This window comes from Struthio camelus, chromosome Z (assembly GCF_040807025.1).
Source record: "Struthio camelus isolate bStrCam1 chromosome Z, bStrCam1.hap1, whole genome shotgun sequence".
Classification (NCBI taxonomy): domain Eukaryota; kingdom Metazoa; phylum Chordata; class Aves; order Struthioniformes; family Struthionidae; genus Struthio; species Struthio camelus.
The window spans coordinates 51170848-51188877 of record NC_090982.1 but is presented as its reverse complement, the minus strand read 5'-3'; the positions used below and the strand labels follow the sequence as shown (position 1 = coordinate 51188877).

Here is an 18030-nt window from a genome sequence, read left to right as displayed (position 1 = left end):
TTTCCAAACCTTATGGCCATCAGCCTGCACCCTTTGGCGTTAAATCTCTTTATTACTATTTAGCACGTTAGGTTGGAAATATAAACATTAGTTATAAAATCATTTAGCTCACAATACCCTGTGTTTTCTTATTTTTCATAAAATTTTAGGTGCATTAAATCAGAGCGCTCTGGTCATCAATTTAAATTTACACTGACAAAGGACAAAGTGGGCTTTTTTTAAATGTTGTAAGTTTTTCAGGATAGATACCACCTCTTTCAGACATTTTTCAGCCCTATAACACGGAATTTTTTATTTTTAGGATATGAAGACTTGTAGCTGCAATGCAATAAGGTGTTCAAGTATCAAATAAGACCCTCATTATAGCCGGCAGAATGGACATGATGTAGTCCTCAAAAGGAAAAGCATCGTGATTGCATAAGTAGCAATGAGTCTGTTATCTCTACAGTATAAAAATCTCTGTCTTCCAGTACAGCTTAATGGCCTCTTTTAGCTTATTAAACATAAAACTGCACCTTTTATTCGTCTCCATCAGAATATGTTTTCAACTTCAGGACACTACTTCAGTAGATCCTCCTGGTATTATGTCTTTGGCAGGGTCTAACAAAATCTCAGTGTTTCGGTTGTTATGACTTTGGAAGGATTTCAAGAGATAAAAAGCAACATAAGAGCCACACTGACTTTCCTGACAGATTCTTTTATCATTAAGGTCTAATTTAAAACAGCTCTAACTACCTTCATATAAATTACTATTTAATGCAAAATATGCACACTCAAACAAAGAGTAAAGCCGTATGGCCTTTGGAAATATCAAGGCAAACAAAGGGAACAAAAGAGGGGAATATTTATCTATATGGAGGTTAAATGGAGTTTGGGGACACTGCAAATACAAGAGAGCGCTTGCAAATGCTACAGTCCCATGTGCATGCTCTATGCTTTTATAGATTTTAATGAAAACCACTGAGCTACATTCAAGGGCAAAGACAGGAAATGCTAGCAAGGCTGGCATCCCACAGAGCAAAGGTTGCACCCGTAGCGTACATGCAAGTAATTTCCTCCTGTAAAATAAAACACTCTACAAAAAGCACTTTTTGCAGTTCAGCTTTTCTTATGATTCTTTCATCAATATCGCTAACTCTGTTTCCTCTTCTGGTTTAGACAGTGAAAGATGTAGCACAAACCCTGCACTCTCACAGCGAGGCAAGTGTGCTCTGCTACCCTACGAAAGGGACTAGATGCTCTGGACAGTCTTACTGCATGCTTTAACATGCAGCTTTGTGGGCAGGTTTTCTGCTTTCTCTTCTCATCCAGCAATCTTTAGATTCACTTTATTGTATCCTTCCTGTTTTGCAGCACCTCTGGTCTCTAATAGGTTATCACTGTTTACTTAACATGCTCACGAAGACTTACCCTAGCAAGTACAGAGTACTCAAAAGCATCCAAAACTAATGTTATACAAAAACAAGTTCAGATTCATAAAACAAGGGGAGTTTTATAGGAGTTCCTTGTAGAAAATGTCTCTTAAGAGGTTCATATATCATTTTACAGTGGATTTAAAATAAAAAATGAGCAGATGAACAGATAACTACACACAGAATACCGTATTATGAAGTTTTCCCTTAGAACTAAGTGTGTGGGTAGGTAAACTGCACACACCAGTTTAAATGGCAGCAGAACTAGCTGTCCATTTGTTTCAAACTAGAACTGAAGTTAGCAGCTGTAACTCGCTTAAACTTTCCCAAGCCTTACTCTTCCAAATGGGCTGATCTCATAAGCACATTAGGCAGCCTTAAATTTTACTTTATTTTTCAAGTTACTTCATTTATTTATAAGGAATATTAATTTTTAGCTCAGGCACATTTTAAGAATAGCTTTTGCTTACCAATTTCTCATTTTACGCACCATTCTACTTGAAATATAAACCAAACAAATCTTAAAGATGATCAAATCTGTACAGAGATTATATTCTTTCCCTAGATTTAATTTCGCTTTAAAACAAATTTCATTATTATGTGCTGGTATTTTAAGTCTGCCTTCTAAGAAATTTAAAGAATATTTGTTCCAAATGTTTTACTTCTAGTTGCGTCACTTCCAAATTTGACTCATGAAGACGTACTCACTCTGTGCATCACACTTTGTAACTCAAGAGCTAGACCAAAGATAAATTTGACTTGTAATTCTTGACGTCTTGGTGCGTTTTATTCAGATTATAAAAACAAACAGTACAGAATACGTGCTGACATTGTGCCACCTCCCGCAAGAGCAGAAAAGGGAAGACGAGGTGATTCAGCACTGAAGGTTGAAGAAGGCCTCAGGCTTAGAGCACAGATTCAACAGGCCAGCAAATCTGTGCCGCTGCATTGTACGCTATTGCTAGGTATAATCTAAATTTTCAAAAGCAAATAGCAATTTTGATGGCAGAGCTTTTGCTGCTTTTCTTTCAGAGAGACAATGTGAGTGCTAAATCTTTTTTTAAGACAAGACGCCCTGAAGGAACCTCCAGTTGGCCAGCTGCAAGACTGCGCATCCTGAATTACCATTCACTTTGGACAATGTTGGCTAGATTTAGCAGATGGAAATGAGAACTGCTATTTGTAAACTGAAAGTGAACTTATTTCTTTTGATTTATACACACATGCAAAGACAACTGCACCGGTCTGGGTGCTCTAGGCACTTTGATTACTTGAAAAATTCAAAACATTGAAAGCCCAAAACGTAACTGAAGTGTAACTGAATAACAAAACAACCCTCTACCAGCAAAACAAACAACTCGGTACAAAATTTGAAAAAATTAAAAATTCTGAAAGGGACACCTTTTTTTTTCCTCCAGTGCCAAAAGTGTACCATATGAAGGTCACAACAGTTAATCTGTTTTGGCCACAGCAGAAAGAGGATACCATATTCAAAAGCCCTAATAGCTTCAAAACCAATGTATGTTAGACTTCATTCTCATCTATTATATTGGGGCATCAGTTCTAACAATCCCTCTAATCTTCTCTCTGCTGATGTAACAAGCAATTTTTCAGACTGGTATTATAGTCATTCACGGTTGCACAAGCCAATACCAATACTTTAAAGCATCTCTCCAAACCCCACAAACAGACAGCACAGTTCAAGGAACACCAGCTGAATCGCTTCACATTGCGGTAATTCACCTAACAGGTATGTATTGCACCACCATCATCTTCTGAGTGCTTTTTAGCTCTAAATACTCTAGCCTTGGAGTGACAACAACATGGAAAGCCTTCCTCTAATAGTCATGTTTGACTATGACGTTGAAAAAAGGGCTCCACACTAAACACAGATGGATATTTTTGAAAAACAATTGGCTACATGAATGCTTTCAGTGATTCTGATCACTTTTTTGAATTGTCCAAGCATCTGCCCAAATTCAAAAGGCCTGAAAAGCCCTGGACAGTTTGGGAAGGAGCTGCGTATTTAGAGATCTGCCAGATTTCTTCATTATTTACACAGTCGTTACCTAACACCCTCTGCTTTATAGTTTTTTTTTCTCCATAGCCTTGCCCAAAAGAAGCCATTTAGCACTTTCATTGTCCTCTGGTGTGCTAAGACTCCTACGTATCCTCTGAATTCACTCTGTTTTCTCACCAATTTCTCATTATAATGGCAATAAAAACATTTTGTACATAAAAGTGGAAGCGAAAAGTTATAGCGCTAATGCATTCCAGTTGTTTGCTTTAGAGCAGCCTAAAAGAGTGGACGACATTTATTACCAAACAAATTTACTTCATCATAAATGCAATCCATTACGACAAGAATGGAAATACCATGCCCCTTTTAACATTATGCTAGAGCTTCTTTCTGTCTGCTAGGAAGCCTAGTTATACGAGTCCCATTGTGCCAAGGACAGACCAGTCTTTTCCAGACACTTACCCTCTGACAGCATGAATAAGTCTCAGTGATGGATAGGCGGTTCGCACTTTCAATTTATTCTTAAGGATTAATGCATTAACCCACTCCACATGCTTCTCTCCGCCTTTGACCATGAAAGCAGGGATCCAAAGGACACTGTCATTCAGCATGGATAGTCTATGCACAAATTTTTCTCTGTCACTCTCATTCCGAAAGCCTCCAAACGCTCTTTGTACAACTGATGGGTTCATGGTAATAAAATCAGATTTAGCTCCCACATCTGCAGCAAACTCCACCACAGGAGCTAGATTGCACCTGAAGAGGAAGAAATTAATGGAAAAATGAAAATAAATATGAAACATTAACTCAGAAAAATGTATGCATGAAAGAAAAGCTGAAAAATGAACACGCAAGCCCATTTCAAACTATGTGAGAAAAAAATACCAGTGACAATAGATGTGATATCAATCACATAGCATTTTACCTAGCTTGGACACTCTTCAGATACATTTTTTAAAAATATTACATTTAAATAACTCTGTGAGAAAGACACTTTTCTGTACATTTGAAAATCATGTCATCATGCTTTGAAAAACGCAATGCATCAGTCGCTAGATAAGCACTTACGAGTAAGAGTATGCCTTCTAACATCTATTACCTTTCATTACTGCTCATTTGTCATCAACGTGTTACCATTTCATGGGAACAGCTCACATTCTTAAAACCATGCCAGTCAAATAAGTATTTAATAAGTCAATACAATATTTAAACATGATCTACAAATCAACTTTAGCCAATGTTAAATGGATTTTGGCATTTTAGATTATCAGTGCATCTCATCAGATGTTTTGACATTAAGTATTTTCATTCCATTTTGAAATTAAACGTTTGAAAAAAGCATTCATTTTTTTCTTTTTTTCTATCATTTTTCACTTTTAAATCTTGTTTAATTGGCAGGAACCTTATGCTGTTTTCTAAGCTTGAGTAAAAAGCCATTTCAAGCCTTTTTCAACCAAAGTTTTCATCTCTGTTATATAAGCACATACATACATATATATACAAAATAACATATATCAAGATAAAAGGATGTAGTTCTTTAAAATTATAATATGCATTACATTTTTGCCATTAAGAGAATCTTTCCTAACACAACCGTGTTTTCTAAAGTTGATAACACTGAAAATCGTTCTGGAATGTAAATGATTTAAAACTTTTACAACAAATTAAATTCCCCCAGTTGATTCAACACAAACATGCACACACTCCAATATCAAGGTATCAGATAATTCTGGGAATTTCTTGTTTGCTTCTTGTTTCAGCAGTGGTTTCCTAATTTCCACTGTGAAACTTTTTTCAGCAAAAAATTTTTTTACAAAAACCTCATAACAGGCATTTGGATTAACAGGGTTCTGAACACCTTTATGGATTGCTATCCTGAAAATAGTAAGGAATGTATCTCCACAACATTGCCATGAAATGAGGTGCAGAGATATTAAGTGTTTTGCTCAAGGTCACCCAAGAAATCTGCGATAAAGACTAGAACCTGTTTTCTCAGTCCCAGCTATTCCGTGGGGTGAAAGGAGATACGAAGTTAGGTCAGATCCAGGCCCTGCAACACATTTGCATATTATTATAATCCTAATCTAATGCCTATTTCTTCTACAAATCTTTTTGAATACAATAATCTCTACTTTTACTTAAGCTTATGCACCAGAATCTCCTAATAGCCACATTTTCATCTGATATACAGAGCCGAAGTGAACAGGACAGTACCAGTTAACATCAACTGATAATCTAGTCTTGGATGATAATGTTACTTCCTCAGACCATTATTTTCATTCGGTAATTATCAAGTAAAGAAGTGGTCCAGGTCTTCTCCAGAAATAAGTGTTCAGAAGACTATAAAGGTTATATATTCCTAAGAGAGAAAGTTGCCTGAGTTTCTGATGACATGCGGGCAGACATAAGCTTCCTTAGGAGATGGTTTCACGTTCTTCAGTATCTTTACACTTCTAATCCTCAAACCATCTGCACATATTACAGGCAGCTAAGAGTACTATCTTCTCTAAAGTGGTAGCTAGGGCACAAGCAAAACTCCTGTTAATTTCTATATCGGTTTTAAACATTCTTTCTTAAAAATGTAATGCATTAACCTAGAAACTGGAATTGTCAAAAGGTTTGTACTGCAGAAAATCTAAAAAACAGACTTAAAATCAACCAGTCAAATCCAGTGTGTTACTGTCACTTTGGAAAACGACTATTTTAAACCCTGACTTCTCAACGTAAAGAAGGATTTCTGTGCAGCAGGAATTTTCAGCAGAATCACATGTATATGCAGATGGTAGCATCTATTGCTTACACACATGAGACAGGGCTTGGCATTGCAAATCCTGCTCTCCCTGTGCGCGACTCGTAGAAGCACCTACTCATACAAATCATTGTGTTTAAAAAGCTGTATGCCATATGCAAAGTGTGCACGTATAACTTGGGCCATATGGCTCTAATATGATTCTATATGTCTTTTGACAGCCTATTCCTGATCTGTATCAATGCCTGAAACTTTTTTCAATTCGAAAGTTTATGTAATTAGAAAGCAGCATCCAAGCGTAATTTTCTCTAAAACCTTAAAAAGAACCATCACAGGCATACTAAATACAGGCAACGTCTATTACTGCTTCATCAGCTACATACTTAATATCGAAGGCTGTATTTTATAAAGGTTTACCACGTAAAGTATCTAGCAATATACATTTTTAACATGTGGCATTTTCCGATTTCTCAAGTATAATTTAGGAGCAATGAACAGTCCAAATGCACTCAGTGACAATGGAGTTGTCTGTGAAGAGTTATTAAAAATCTTAGTCATACTTTTCATGCTTTAGTGTCACAAATTAGACATCTGATTGTAATGTTATAGGCAGGTAAGGTATTTTGCTTTCCAAATGCTGAGCACCTCTTAGCATTTGATCTTTTAAAAATTCAAGCATATACATATGTATTACTAGCAGTACTCAGGTTTGAAATAATGTGATAATAAAGCACATCTGCACGTTGAAAGGCTCCATTTTCAAAGAAGTAGCTCACTAAGGCACTGCCAACATTTTACTGTAGCAGAACACTGCCATAAGACGCATTGCTACAGTAATACCCAGCTCTGTTAAGGGAATAAACAATACGATATTAGTTGTAGTTGGCCAAGTTGTAAGAATAATAACCCTGGTTACAGCCACTTCCAGTTTTCCTAGAGGTTCCTTCCTTCAAAGGATGATTCCAGTGCTCGTTAAACCAAAAATATCACATCGCCTGTTTGCTTTACACTTATCTCTAAAGTAGACAAATACAAAACATCTGCTAAAATCTGCCAATTAAAATTAGCACATTCTTCAGTAAGGAGTAAATGGTACAGTTATTTCCAAAGTGTTTACCTGTTGGTTTAAGGGTTTAGTGACCGACCCTAATGCTTACTCTGAACTGCAAGTACCAGACAATATTTCATTTCTAGATGAGTTCTAGAAAATTTTATAGGAAAAAATCTTTCAGGGTATCTTTTTTTAAAAAATTTTTGGAAGATATACGGATAATAAAATTACAAGGGGTTAAACAGAATCACTCAGTTATCCATGCTGTTCAAAGTTTCAGGAAAAAAAAAAACTAATAAGGACCTTGAGTAAAATTACACATGTGCAATCTTGTAAGCACGTTAAACATCTACATATATTTATACAGGCTTGAACATGTTTGTTGTATGTTCACCTCATAAAGCAACTTTTTATCATCATCTGCATGTTCTTACTTCATGGAATAAGGTTTCTTCCCAGAACTGAGCACAGAGCTTATTAGCAAAGACAAGCTAAAACTGAATGCATTCTTGTTATTTTTTCACATTTGTCTGTACACACCATGGACCTCATGACATTCTTCCCTAGCCATCAACCAGCTCAGGGATTCATGATTCTGGTATTTTTCAGAAAGATCCAGATTCTAAACCTTGCAGTAGTAATCTCTATTGAGGCCTTACTTCTACTCCCAGCTATCCACACCTGAAACATATAAAACTAGCTATTGCATATTTGCATATACACCTGAGTATGTGTAAATAGCTTTTGGTACCAAGATAAAAGCTTTCTGAGCTTTTATCTTAGTCTCTAATGCATCTTTATGCTATGCTATAGCTGCACACGGTTGTTGGAATTTAAATTTTTTTTTTTATTTTGGTAGCAGACAGCAATGACCTTCTGCTATCCATCCTCTGGCCTCTCTCAAGAAAACACCCTAATCCGAGACACCCATAAGCATATATCTAACTTTATTCATATTCTTATTTGTCATTAAGTCAAACTAAGGAGCCTATCTCTGAAATAGGCACTGCAATATCCTTCCCTGGTTATACTCTTTAACTCCAGCTCTTTTGGGATAAGGCACAGAATGCCAAAGACATCCACAACTGGGATTAGGAGGAAGGAGCAGTTCAGCAGCGAGGCTTTGCCATTACAGGCACAGCACACAGCAAGGAACTTGCACGCAGCAAGTGAAACTGTACCTTTTAATGAGATTGACGTTGCTAAATCAAATCCAGAAGGAAAAATATTTGAATACATAAAATAAATATATCTATATATACTTTAAAATATATAGAATATATTAAAAAATGACATTTATTGAGCTTCCTCTTTCTGACATGCCGCGTTACTGACACCTTGCAAATATAAGGCTGTTTAAAATTTGACTCCACAATTTTGTGCAACAGACTACCACTACAGATAAATCCTTTCTGTCTGAAAAACTTCAGCGTTGCCTTTACCTTACTTAACCTGGAAGCAAGAGGGCTACAGGTCCAATCGAAGCAGGACAGGCTTGACTCCAAGGTTACTTACTATTACTGAGAATACGTGAACAGGTTGGAAGTAACAGTTGTATATAGCACTGAAGATTGACTTCGGCATGTAAGTAAATAGCTGTAAATATGAGCATTGAGAATGATCTATCACATTATATAAAGGCTTGTAAAACACTCTCTACCGAGCCCATGCTATTGACTGTTTACAGAGGAACTAATGAAATATGGATTTCCCCAGCAAAATAAATTTTGCAAAGACTGATGGGTTTCGTTAGTTCCTTTGTTGTTTTTTTCCTTAAAATTCTCCGCAAGTGTATTCTTTGAAACTAACAAGCTATTTTTTCTGCGTAGTTTTTTTTAATCAGAAGCTTTAGCTCCTCTTTTTTTTTTTCCCTTGCATTAAAATAGCAAACAAACTGAGACAGTATTTACTCCCTTACTCTTTCCAAGCACTCTTTCTACAATAGAAGTGTTCAGAAACTGATCTTACGGTATAAAAGATTTGGCAAAGTTGGAGGAGGCTCTTAGGACAAAATCTAAATAAGTGGAAAGGTTTACAATCTATGCGACTGGTAGTTAGCGGAGGCAATACTAGCCTAACTAGTAGAGGGAGAGTAATGATTAACAACCCCGCATGAATGCAGCTGTGGTCACCCGGAGCAGCGGGCGTTGCACCCGTTACCCCTCCGTGAGCAATCGGGCAGACGGCACAGAGAGCGGGCTGATCGCCTTTTCCAATAACATGGCACTAAAACAGCAGACAAGAACAAAAGTAAAAAAAAGTAAGTAGCTCCAAAAAAAAGAAGAAAAACTGACAGCAAGAGAAGACAGATTCAGGTGAGCTATCAGCCACGTCATACGGAGGGGAACGTTTCTGATGTAAGGGGTGTGCTTGCGCCGAAGCAGCACCCGGCAGAGGTGCGTGCCTCTGCCACCGGCAGTAAGTCTCTCTCTGCCACCGGCAGTAAGACCAAGGCAGTACAGCGGGAACACACGCCGCTGTGCCATCATCTGAAGGAGCTCCAGGGTAACTAAGTAACTATTACATACACAGTCAAAGCAGAAAATTAGCCCATGTGTGAAGTACTGGCCAAACACACCTAGAGCATACATTATTTTTTGGAGAGCAGGGCTTAACAAAGTCATGAAATCATGTTCATAAAAGTACACTCAAATGGGAATTCAGTTATTCTACAGAGCTGCTGTTGGACTTGCTAGGTCACTCATAAACATACAACTCATCTATATGCACACACATGTCCAATATGTGATCTTTATGGGCCAACATCTCGGTCTTCTTTTTCCAGTTAATTTTAAATAAATGCAATGGAAACTTGCCTGAGTAAAAGTGATTAATTACTCTGTTCTATTTTATTTGACATTGAAAAATAAAAGAATATTCTTCATACAGTAATAATGCATGAATTGCCCTCCAAATCTGTATACTTGTTAATCCTTTAACAGTCTGTGTACTTGAGGGTTACAGGTTGAAAGAAATGTTTGGAGACCAATGTAAAGCCCAGACCACACAGAAATGCCGTAAAAGTGTGCTCTCTTTCATTAACGTCTCCTTGTAGAGCAAAGCCAAAAATATCCAGCACACAATATTAACCACATGTGCTCTGAGAAACCAATAAATGAAGATTAGTTTGTTGCTGGAAGACTTATACATTTAAACTAATCTGAAACATAAGGAACTAACACAACTAGTATCAAGAACATAAATTCTTCTCCCGAATAGCCTGCAAACTTTTAAGTTTAGATTCACATTCAGACTCCTGTAAGAATCAAAACTGGAATCGCGAATTCCAATTTCCAAAAGATTCATCATGTTTAAAAAAGCATCTGGGTGGGGACCTGAAATTCAAGGCTCAAGCACAGAGGAGATTTCCAACTGGAGCAACTTCTACCCAGACAGACAGCACATCACCCTGACACCTGCATATGTGTAGCACGTCACCTCACGCCCTCCTTCGAATGAAGGCGTGCAGCAGCAGCACGACTGCTTTCAGGTGGACATTCTCGCCCCCCGCCCAAAAATGGGCATTTGCTATTAAAAACAAACAAACCAACCAACCTTGCAAATGATCAGCAAAATGTATGTATTCTAGGATGTTCTGTGAACTTGTGGGGCTCCTGATAAAACTAGAATTGCTTCACATTAACTATATGAGTGTGGATTAGCAGGGAGTCCCCTGACACACACCCCACTTCATGCCTGTTGTTACCCTCAGGGCGGCACAGCCGAGAGTCTCTCCCGACAGCCGTAAGCTGCGTCTACACTAGCGGCTCGGCTCCAGCAGAACTGCGCATGCTAGTCCCACGCGGCAATCACCCCTGTCCTTTCTGATGTGTCATTTCACGTACACTGTTCCTGACTCCATATCCCCTTTTCTAACCCCTGTCGACATGAATCCTGAATTTATGCCTGATTTCACTTTAGTAAGAAGATGCATTTTTGCAACATCACCTGCTAATAAGCTTCCTTACTTGTTGCTCCCCAAACCAGAACTTCTACTCGTGATCATTAAATTCCTTCTTCCTGACATCTTAACACCAATGACTGAAATGCAAGTTATCCTCAATTGAGGCAGCACAGCGAAGTGACAGAGAAGGTCTAAATGGCCTTAAATACTTACTTAGAGACAGCAGCAACACACATGATTTACATCTTTATTGGGAGTTCTTGCTGCACCATTACCCATGAATTACTGAGTTGTTACTCTTGTTTCCAATACTGTTACTTTGACACCCTCATAAAGAAAGAAATTTATATCTCCGAAAGTTTGCTGCATACTAGGGGGAAAAAGAACTACAGCTGTGAAATATTGAGAATGAGATTTTAATCACAGAAAACGAGAGAAATGGAAAGAAGTAGTTTCTGGAATACCGGTATCTTTGCTTTTTCACGTGCATGTACACGCTACTCCTCATAAAGGGCTTACTCTACAGGGCAGTTCTCATGGTGCTGTGGAAGTGCTGCTGTTACGGCATGGAGAGTAGTGCTGCAATTCCCTGACAGCAGAAGGCGTTAAATATTTTTGATTGTACTTTCAGTAAATTCAGGCAAAATGACTGTTTTCATTGTTTTGGAGAAGCACTTTGGGGTTGTGAGTTTGGAGCACCCCAAAAAAGCGGCAATTTGAACATGTCCTAAATAGTAAGTCACACCTCTTAACCAGACAACGCAGTCAATGAAGAAATGGATTAGTGAAGCAGGCTTGCTACAGAAGCAGTAACTTCTGGGAGAGGAGGCTGCAGTTTACTGCCCGCTCTGTCTGCGGGGGTTTTGCCGCATGGGGGAATCACGCCTGCTGTGTAATCCTGAGTCCTGGCTGCTTTACAACTTTCTAATCAGAAAAAAAGGTTAACTCTTTCCTGCATTAGACACTGCTTGGAAAACTACTAAATTAAAATATCTGCATTATGAGAAATAGGAAATTAGTAACTTAAAAATGAAATTTTACCTACACTTCCATTTTTTTTTCCTTGTAGTGTAATTATAACCCTGTGTAACCCTGTGAGCTCTAGATTTGGATGCTCACAGGACATCTGTTTAAACTAAGAAACCACTTTACTTATACGGTTTTTACAAGTCACCCTTTATTGCCAGTTCCTTAGTTTTCTGAACATAGTTTGGGCCAGCCCTGACAAGTTCACTGTCCAACTTCACTGGAAATATCCAATAGCAGCCCTGATGCTCCCCCTTTCTCAGGTACAACAAATCACAGAGCAAGATCATCTGGAGACAGGAGCCTTTTGGCTTTGATTCCATTTTATATATTGTAACAGTTTGTAGGAAGAAAAGAGGGAGAGGACAAAAAAAAAAGAAGAGCTATCATATTTGAGAGTTGAAAAAGGTCTAATGAGCTACCAATGAAGCGTTCAAATGGTATTTTTCAGGTAAGAATCACATCTTGAAGGAAGGCTGTAAGACTGGCAGCTTCTCTTTTGGCAGATCTGCTGGCTCTGTGCACCCAGTTCTACAGTTACAGAGGTTATGCTCCAAGTAAGGCATATTAAATAAATATTTGGATATAAAAGCTGATACTTACAGGTCACTACTAAACAACAAAAACAAAACAATCCCAGAATACAAGTGCAGTAACATCCTAAATCTCATGCTTCTGACAAATTTGTGAACATTTTCCCTATTAAAGGAACAAAGCAGAAGAAAGAAGATATAGCAGCTTCTCTGCTTACATTCTCTGCTTACATGTTAAAACTGTTTTATTCCATGACTTTTTTCCTTTTTTTTTTTTTTTTTTTTTTTTAAGAAAAGTAACAACTAGAAGGGCCTGATGCATCTGCAGAATCTGGAGACACAGAGAAATTCAAACTGTTCCGCTGAAAGCAGCAGCTGCCACACCTCCACGGCATCATTCGAAGGTCTAGCCTTTTCCTACCCTGAACAGATCTGCTAACTGCCGCTCATATTGCAACTGCTTGCATGCAAAACCAAGACATCAGCGGGGAAGTGAGATGGATTCTGTTTCTCCTTATACACGATCAAGCAACAAACTTCTTGCATGAGTGCAAGTTCTTTCTACGTCAACCTTGTTGAGCACAACAAGAATGACCAAGTCAGAAAACCAAAGTCAAAGGACCTTGGAAAAATAAGTGCTGCATTTGACTAGCGATTTTATTTTTATCAGTGATGACTTACAAGGCAAGGCTATTCAACTTAATTCCCAGAAGCTGGCTGAGTTAGCAGGAAAACAGACTGCTAGGAGAAGAAAAGGCGCCTGTAACATATAAACTAGGCACTTCATTCTAAAGGAAGAAGCAATTAAATAATAACCTCATGGCTCTTCCTTGTCAGAGCAGTTCTCTGTTAATCAAATAGCTTCGTTTAACACATATGTCAGCTATTTCAGGTCTGTTCTCCATGCAGGTCAACTGAAATGAATGGGACTTTTCCAGAAATAACGTTACTGTGAGCAAAACCACAAGAATCTGCTATTCATTTACTTTTTTTTTTTTTTAAACAAAAAAACTCCAAAACTCTATTTTAACCCCTGCTTTTGAAAAGTTCCCAACATGTATACTGGATTCTATTAAAAATAACCAGGATGATTTCCACTGATCTTCGACACCTTTCAAATTCTGAACCTAAAGTTGCACTGAATTCTCTTCAGTACTTACTGGCAGTCCAGGAATCCCAAACTCCTTTCTTAGCAATGTTTACTCTTCTTATTTTACAGCATGCCTCAAACACAGGTTATAGTTATTTCAGGAAGTTCTATGTAACTAGCGTATTGCAAAAATTACCACTTCCTATAACTAGCTCATCTGTTCTCTGATACATGCAACACTGCTAACACAGCCCTGGCATGAAAAAGTGTAGGCCACAGGAGAATAAGATGCATCGCACCTAAATCTCAGCCGGAAGGAGCACCATGTACCTGACCCACCAGCTGCAGAAACAGCAGAAGAGCAGCAGTGTGTAGAAAGTGGCTCCTGCAGCAGGGCTGGCCCATTTACAGCTCTTGTGTCATCAACTTATTTATCTCGTATTTTACGCTTCTAATTTATTTTATGGAAGGGCAGATTTTGGAATATTACAGGACCCTTTTCTGGATATCGTATCAGAACATAGCATGCTTTGGTTCACCACCGCAAAAGTGCTAGCGGTGCCAGGATCAGTAGTCACTTAACAGGATGTAAAAACTTCAAAATGTAAAAAGCAAAGCGATATGAGAAAGAAGAAAGAGTCTACAGTCAGCATAGGTTTTTTTTTTTTTTTTTAAACAGAAGAGAGATTTTCCTTGCTTCCCAGTTTAACTAGATCGGCTCAGATTTTCCACTGGAAAAGAGAGGCATGATTTCACTAGACTTGTGGAACTAATCCATTTTATCCTAGCAGAAGATGTGTCCCTAGACTCTTGATTTCTGATCCATGAGAACAAAATAAGGCCCTGTATGATTAACTAATTAAAAAAAAAGCTACTTTAATGTTCAGTAAATACAGTAAAGCTGGTTAAGCTGACAAAACATTACCTCGTTTGCAAAAATGACTCATATAAGCACTTTCAGTGGTGTCTAAAAAAAGGAACTGTGTTCTTTTCCCTGTAAAATTTGCTGACACAGTTACATGTTGACTTGTTTATTATGTGCCTCTAGTTTAGGTTCCTATTTTAAAATACTTTTCTTAATAGAAGTACTCTAATTATTTCCTGTTGTAGATGGATCAATGGTCCAGGAGGATATATGCTGGAATATCTCAAGGAAAGGCCAGTTATTTGTAACTCTGGATGATTTTCAAAGAGAATGCCAGACCTCACCAGGTTTAAATCCAAGTGCCAGGTACTGACCATCTCCTTGTATCCTTGGCAAAGCATATATTTTGGATCTTTATCAGTTATTGCTAACATCCTCAGATCACCTTTAAAGAAGCTTCAAAATTCAAGATATTTGATTGATTGTAGCATAATGCAAATACTGGCAGATGTCTATTATATCTTCTTCACTGTAAGGAATCTTCACGATCAGCTTTATCGTTAAATTAATGATATCCCTAATGTTTTACCTAGCATGTACAGGATTCTCCTGTTCCAAGAAATTTCTCTCAAACATGCACACTTTTGTTTCAGAAGAACATACAGTAGAATGAAAATCAACTGAATTATCTACCCAACCAAAATAGTATGACATATTTATCACAGCACTTAAGTATAAGGCATTCAGCACCATGAAAGTTTTGTTCATCAGTCTACACACCCAGTAGCACTCATGATTTAGTTTATACACATAGTAACTGCTTTCCAGAACCGGGTCAGGTACTGACTGAAAAGAGCACATTTTCCAAACACACATGCAGCCCCCATCCACACATACATAAGTAAACTTCACATGGTCTAACTGTGCAGAATCTGTGAACTTCTAAAATGCTTAAAGCGTGATTTGTAAATTCAAAAATCTTACTGTATTAAACTGCCCACATACTGTCAGGTCAAGTACTCTATTCCTGGAAGCTCATGAAAAATGCGCTATGATGCAGAATATCCTATGATTGTTATACTGATTATTACAGCTAGTCATACACCACAGGAGAGATGTGCCATCAGTTGAAACAGCTGATTAGCAGGCTTACCTTCCTGATGTCCCTACAAAGCTTCATCATTCTTCTCTTATTTGTATATAAATCTGTAAGAATCATATCTTTACTTCTCATCGCTCAAATTAGTTAAAAACTCCTATCGGATATCACTCCCTAGTTTCACTACTAGCTAAAATATGGGGAAGGGTTTGGAGATGACTTCAAAAGCAATTCAGCACATGGTTTACGTAAAAGCGTGTGCTTTGCTGCATTGGGCCTTTTGGAACGACAGTCACGACATCACCTTCTAAAAGAAAATTTTCATCTAGAAAAACCACTGTCTAGATTTTTCTGTAGTCTGTTAAGTGGAACACATCTGTCCTTTGAGAAAGTACAAAAGTATGCCCATAGACTAAATGTGGTTGGAAAGTGTAGCATTTTTATTGGATTTCTTCTACAATAAGGATGCTAATTTGAAAGACTGGCCATGGCACAAGCAGCACAAGCAAGAAAAATGAGAGACTGGTGTGTTATTGACATGGTGGCCAATTGCTGGTACGCCTTTCAAATACAATACAACTTTCATGTGTAAATCCTCTTTTGATTTTTGAATTGAAGGACTATGATTTCCCTTCTACATATCCTTTCGATATTTTTTTCACTACCATCTCTCTTCAAGGCGAGAAAAAGCAAAGCGAGGAACCTGCAATGATAACTAATTCTACATTGTCTATCACCACCGTTTCACCCTTCTCAAACCAAATCAATTGAAACTTCTACTTCAAAAGCAAAAGGACCCATCTTTTGTCCAATGTTCTCTCTATCCATATAACGTCACCCTGTCAAACGAAGCCAACTATTTCATCTCCTATTGATCTGTGAAGCCCAAACATATTACACTGTGCATGTCTGAGTGAAGAGCGAATAAAACGTGAAGCATATGAACGCTTTTGCCCAAATTGCAGGGATACACTTTTAGAGCAGTGTGAGAGATTTAGATGTGTGACTTCCAATTACCTTAATGGTAGCCATCTGGTTCAATCCCAATGCATTACACTGAAATTTTACCCCATGCTGCACATAAATAACGTAGTAACTCACAACAGGTCATCGCTATTGGCCGAGAGCTAAGAAGGGATATTTTGGAAAAAGAAAATACTTTGCATTTATCCTACCAACTCTTCCATCAGAATAATTATTGCGTCTGGAACAACAAAAAAAAAAAAACAGAAAAAAATAAGTGGCACAAATCCCTCTGCTCTCTCCAGGTGTGCCCCTTCTTCTACTTTCACTGCAAAAAAGACTCTTCTTGTCAACTACACAGGAACATATTTAATTTGGGGAATTCCACAGGGAAAGGTACTGTTTCAGATAAATTATTCAGCAATTTCAAATAATCCCTGAAATTTGTGTCTCAGATTAAAGCATTTCTCACAGCTTTTGTCCAAGAAACAGATAGCAGCAACAGCAGATGAGAGCTCACCTTATTACAAAGTCGTGGCTATCAATCTCTTTTCCGCAGCCGCTGTCCAGAAGGATGCCAGAATTTCCAACAACTGCACAAGTTTTAAACCGCCGATTCTTCATTGGGGAAACCTCAGGGAGGAGGCTGTGCAAATCCTGAGAGATGTTTAGGGTGCGACGCCTGTCCAGCACGTAATGGATTACGTCCCCCGGCTTGAAGCTGCTTTTGACCACCGAGACATCTCTTTCAGCGTCCAAGAACCGAAGAATGTTCTTCCTGTCAACCAACCAAAAGGCAGAGATAAGACCCAGCACTCACCGCTCACAAGGAGTTTATCTAGCAGTCGCACCGGCCGTACAGAGCACGCAACACGAAGCAGAGGGCAGACAACTCCGGATGGACTGAGGTCATTTCCCATGCTCCAGAACAGATTGAAAGCAAAGCCGTCAGGGCGGAATTCAAAGGCTTGATTACAATATTACCTGCAGATATTACAGCAATAGAGCTCACTCACTTTATATAGATAAAGGCACTGAGAGACCAGAGGAAGATGACTTTAAAACTCAGAAAGAACACTATTTTTGATTACTTTACAAAGCTTTGGTGTATGCAAGGATTTCAAGAAAGGACCAGAACAGTTTGTTTTCCTAAAAACGTGCTGATTACAGAGATGGGGTATTTATGAGTTAGGAAATAAATGCTTCACTATACTCTCATGTCTCAAAAGTCAGCTTGGTTCAGGAAAGGCCATGTTTTCTTTTAGATTCTTATTTCACTATAAGAATAACGTATTTAGTTTAGCTTAAACTTGCTCCT

General features: G+C 38.1%; 1 protein-coding gene across 2 annotated transcripts in view; it reads right to left on the bottom strand.

Annotated features, from left to right (window-relative positions):
• The window catches only part of ST8SIA4 (ST8 alpha-N-acetyl-neuraminide alpha-2,8-sialyltransferase 4), a 63731-nt gene that overhangs the window by 30620 nt on the left and 15081 nt on the right, over positions 1 to 18030 (bottom strand). For both annotated transcript variants that reach the window (XM_068928091.1, XM_068928090.1), the window contains 2 exons: positions 17233 to 17490; positions 3895 to 4188 (listed from right to left, as the gene is read on the bottom strand). In XM_068928091.1, the coding sequence (XP_068784192.1) occupies positions 3895 to 4188; positions 17233 to 17490 (552 nt within the window). The remainder of the gene's footprint in view (positions 1 to 3894; positions 4189 to 17232; positions 17491 to 18030) is intronic.